The 3,462-nt window shown below is 62.3% G+C and overlaps 1 protein-coding gene across 1 annotated transcript in view; it reads left to right on the top strand.

Moving 5' to 3' along the window:
* The window catches only part of CDH15 (cadherin 15), a 16,264-nt gene that overhangs the window by 8,125 nt on the left and 4,677 nt on the right, over positions 1 to 3,462 (top strand). The window contains exons 6-9 of the mRNA XM_045293738.1: positions 886 to 1,046; positions 1,756 to 1,884; positions 2,262 to 2,447; positions 2,846 to 3,099. Of these exons, the coding sequence (XP_045149673.1) occupies positions 886 to 1,046; positions 1,756 to 1,884; positions 2,262 to 2,447; positions 2,846 to 3,099 (730 nt within the window). The remainder of the gene's footprint in view (positions 1 to 885; positions 1,047 to 1,755; positions 1,885 to 2,261; positions 2,448 to 2,845; positions 3,100 to 3,462) is intronic.

A 3,462-nucleotide genomic window follows, 5' to 3' on the forward strand; every position in this document is an offset into this window, starting at 1 on the left:
CCCCAGCAGGGCGGTTGTGGGTAGGGTGGGACTGGGACTGGGTGGCAGGGAGTGAGTGTGAGCACATAGGTGAGGGTGCAGAGCTCCAAGTACAGTTTCAGAGGGGGGCCTTTACCCCAGACCCTCACAGCACTGATCCCCTCAGCTGCTGCCTCAGGTCCATTTCCGAGGGTCCAGACACAGCCTTGTACCCATCACAAGCCTGCGCGTGACAAGTGCCAGTGCACGTCGGCTCCCAGCCTGGCCAACTGCCGTCCCCAGGAGCAGACGCCGGGCACCCTCCACAACTAAGTCTAGTTTGCTGCATCCCATATTTTGGTTTCCAAAATGTAAAAAGCCCATTTTCCTTTAACTTTTAATTTTGACATAATTTCAGAATCACAGAAAAAAACTGCAAGAAACAAACCCCATACCTGCTTCCTAACGACTCATTTCCCTGTGTCCGTCGAATTGGCTTACCTGTTCTTTCCTACCACCCCCCACCCCCCACAAACGCTCACCCATCCACTCTCACACTTGGGAGGCTGGCGGCCAGGGGAGACCCTCACGGTTAACCCCGCCCCTCTGCGCTGGCCTCAGTGCACCTGCACGCCCTCCCTCCTGCCTCCTGCCCCCAGCGTTCCCCACCCCCCTCCCCGCTCCTGCAGCCGGCTGTCTCCGGTCACAAGGCTCCTGCCCTCCCTGTGTGACCCTGTCCCCACGTCCGCCCTTCTCTCCCGAGGAAGGGACAGCTCCCCGCCCCCGCCCTGTAACCCGCAACCCAAGGGACACACTGGCGGTCCGGAGTCAGGACCTCGCCACACCCCCGTGGGGACACGGCAGCCATAGCCCCCGGCCTCTCTCCGCCACCGCCGGGCACCGGCCCCACGCGCCCTGCTCTTCCAGGCACCTTTGTGACGAGGGCCGAGGCTACCGACGCGGACGACCCGGACACGGACAACGCGGCGCTGCGCTACTCCATCCTGGCGCAGGACGGGCCTGGCTTCTTCCGCATCGACGAGCGCACGGGCGAGGTCCGCACCGTGCAGGTGGGGCTGGACCGCGAGGTGAGCCACGCCCGGGGCGCGGTCTTGGCGGGGCGGGACGGGGAAAGCCCTCCAGCACCCCAGCACTCACCCCCAAACCAGGCCCCCAGGCAGCAGGGAGAGGGCTGCCTCCCTTCACCACCCCTCCTCCACCCTTTTCACCTCCGGATTAGCCAACTGGGTCGCCTCCTACCTCCCCCAGCACGTTCCAGCACCTGCTGGGCCACCAGACCCTCAGCCTGCCTCCCCCACCCCCACCCCCGCCTCCCTGTGTGAGCACCTCTGCAGCCCCCTGGCTTCCCCCTGGCTGGCTATGTGTTGAGCTCTGGGGGCAGGACCCCAGGTCGGTGGACTCCTAGCCACCCTATAGAGCGGGATAGAACTACCCCCTGGTAGTTTCCCAGACTGTAGCTGGTTATGAGAGCAAAAAGCCCTTTCTCCCAAGGAGCAACTTGTGGATTTGAACTGTCCCCCCTGTGGACCACAGCTCAGCCCATGACCACCAGGCCTCACCAGAGCTCCGTCGATGCTTACTCTGCATGCAGCTGAAGCTGCCTGTACACAGTGCCAGCTCGTGGCTAGCCAGCTATCATTGTCCCCAAGAGGCCCCTGGGCCCTAGGTGCCGTCACACATATCAGGCATAAGTGTGGGCGAGTCGCCCTCATCTTGGGTGGGCTAGGCAACCCAAGCCTTGGTGGGACATCTCCTACCCAGCGGCTTCACCCACAGGTGGCTGCCGTGTACAATCTGAGCCTGCAGGTGGCAGACATGTCTGGAGACGGGCTCACGGCCACCGCCTCTGCCATCATCACTTTGGAGGACATCAATGACAACGCCCCAGAGTTCACCAGGGACCAGGTGCCACTGTGCCCCAGCGGAGGCAGGAGGAGGGCTCACAGGCTGGGGTGCTGGGGTGGGCATAGAGCCCTTAGAGCCTTTGGACATGGGGGTGAAGGCAGATGTCCCCAGGCTTTCAGTGCACAATCAGATGGAGAGACACGGGCCCCCAGGGGCCGCCGGGGGTGGGGGGTGGGGGGGTGATTAACTCCCCAAAGGGACAAATAGGACCTGGATGTTCCCTGGGGACTTTGGGGAGGGAGCAGCAGTTAGATGGGAGAACAGAGCAGGGGAGACCCAGGGGAGAAGGGGTTCTGAATCCCAGGGCCTCAGGGGAGCCCCACCCACAGCTGCCTGCCCAGCCAGCCCTGGCCAGTAACCAACCTTGGCCTCCCCAGTTCTTCCTGGAGGCCGCCGAGGCAGTTAGCGGAGTGGACGTGGGCCGGCTAGAGGTTCAGGACAGGGACCTGCCTGGCTCCCCCAACTGGGTGGCCAAGTTCACCATCGTGGAGGGGGACTCCGAGGGGCAGTTCACTGTGCGAACGGACCCCAAGACCAATGAGGGTATCCTGTCTGTGGTGAAGGTGAGTAGCTCCCCCCAATGCCCCCAGACCCCAGCTCTCGGCCACAGCACTCAGGCCCACCCTTACCCCAGCCCCCCCCAGGGTGCGGCCTGGGCACATGGGTGACTGTCATCCACAGGTCGAGTCTGTGGATTACAGGGTACCTTCTACGTGTGCTCAGCTGGGTGCCACTGCCCGGACACTCTACGTTGTACAATCTCTGCAGTTTCTGTGGTTGGGGTGGGGGTGGGGGTGAAGAAGGGAAGCTACCAGTGAGGAGCGAGGAGCGACCAATGAGGGAGCTTCCTGACACAGCCACTGTGGCTGCTCGCCCCCCCTCCCCCCATCCCCCCATGGTCACCTTGGCACCAGGTTCTGAGCCCCGTGCTGAGTGACCACCCCTCTGCTCGGTCTCACAGCCCCTGGACCACGAGAGCCGTGAAAACTACCAGCTCCTGGTGTCGGTGCAGAATGAGGCCCCACTGCAGGCGGCGGCGCTCAGGCCGGAGCGGGGCCGGGCCACGGTCAGTGTGCACGTTCAGGACGTCAACGAGGCCCCCACCTTCTGGGAGAGCCCACTCCGGACCAGCCTGGCAGAGGGTGCAGCCCCGGGGACCCCTGTGGCCACTTTTTCTGCCCGTGACCCTGACACCCAGCAGCCACAGAGACTCAGGTGGGGGCACAGTGGTCCCTGGGTACAGTGGAGGGGGCCACTAGCTGCAACGCCTCAACCCCCACGCCCAGAGCCCCCAGAGTGCCAAGCATGTGCGGAATTGACAGTCTGAAAGGCTATCCTGTGGACGTGTGTCGACGTGAGTGTGTTGGGGTGTGTGTTAGGGTGTGTGTAGCTGGGTGTATGTACTGGGGGTATGTGTGTTGAGGTGAATGTACAGTGAACCCTCGTTTATCGCGGTTAATCGGTTCTAGACCCTACCGTGATAAATGAAATTCCGTGAAGTAGGATTGCTTATTTGTAAATCAAATATTTTCGTAGTTAGAGCATAGAGGACATGAAAAAACACCCTTTAGTCACCAT

The sequence above is a fragment of the Echinops telfairi genome, unplaced genomic scaffold, assembly GCF_000313985.2.
Source record: "Echinops telfairi isolate 266 unplaced genomic scaffold, ASM31398v2 ScPeMD7_2291;HRSCAF=2852, whole genome shotgun sequence".
Classification (NCBI taxonomy): Eukaryota; Metazoa; Chordata; class Mammalia; order Afrosoricida; family Tenrecidae; genus Echinops; species Echinops telfairi.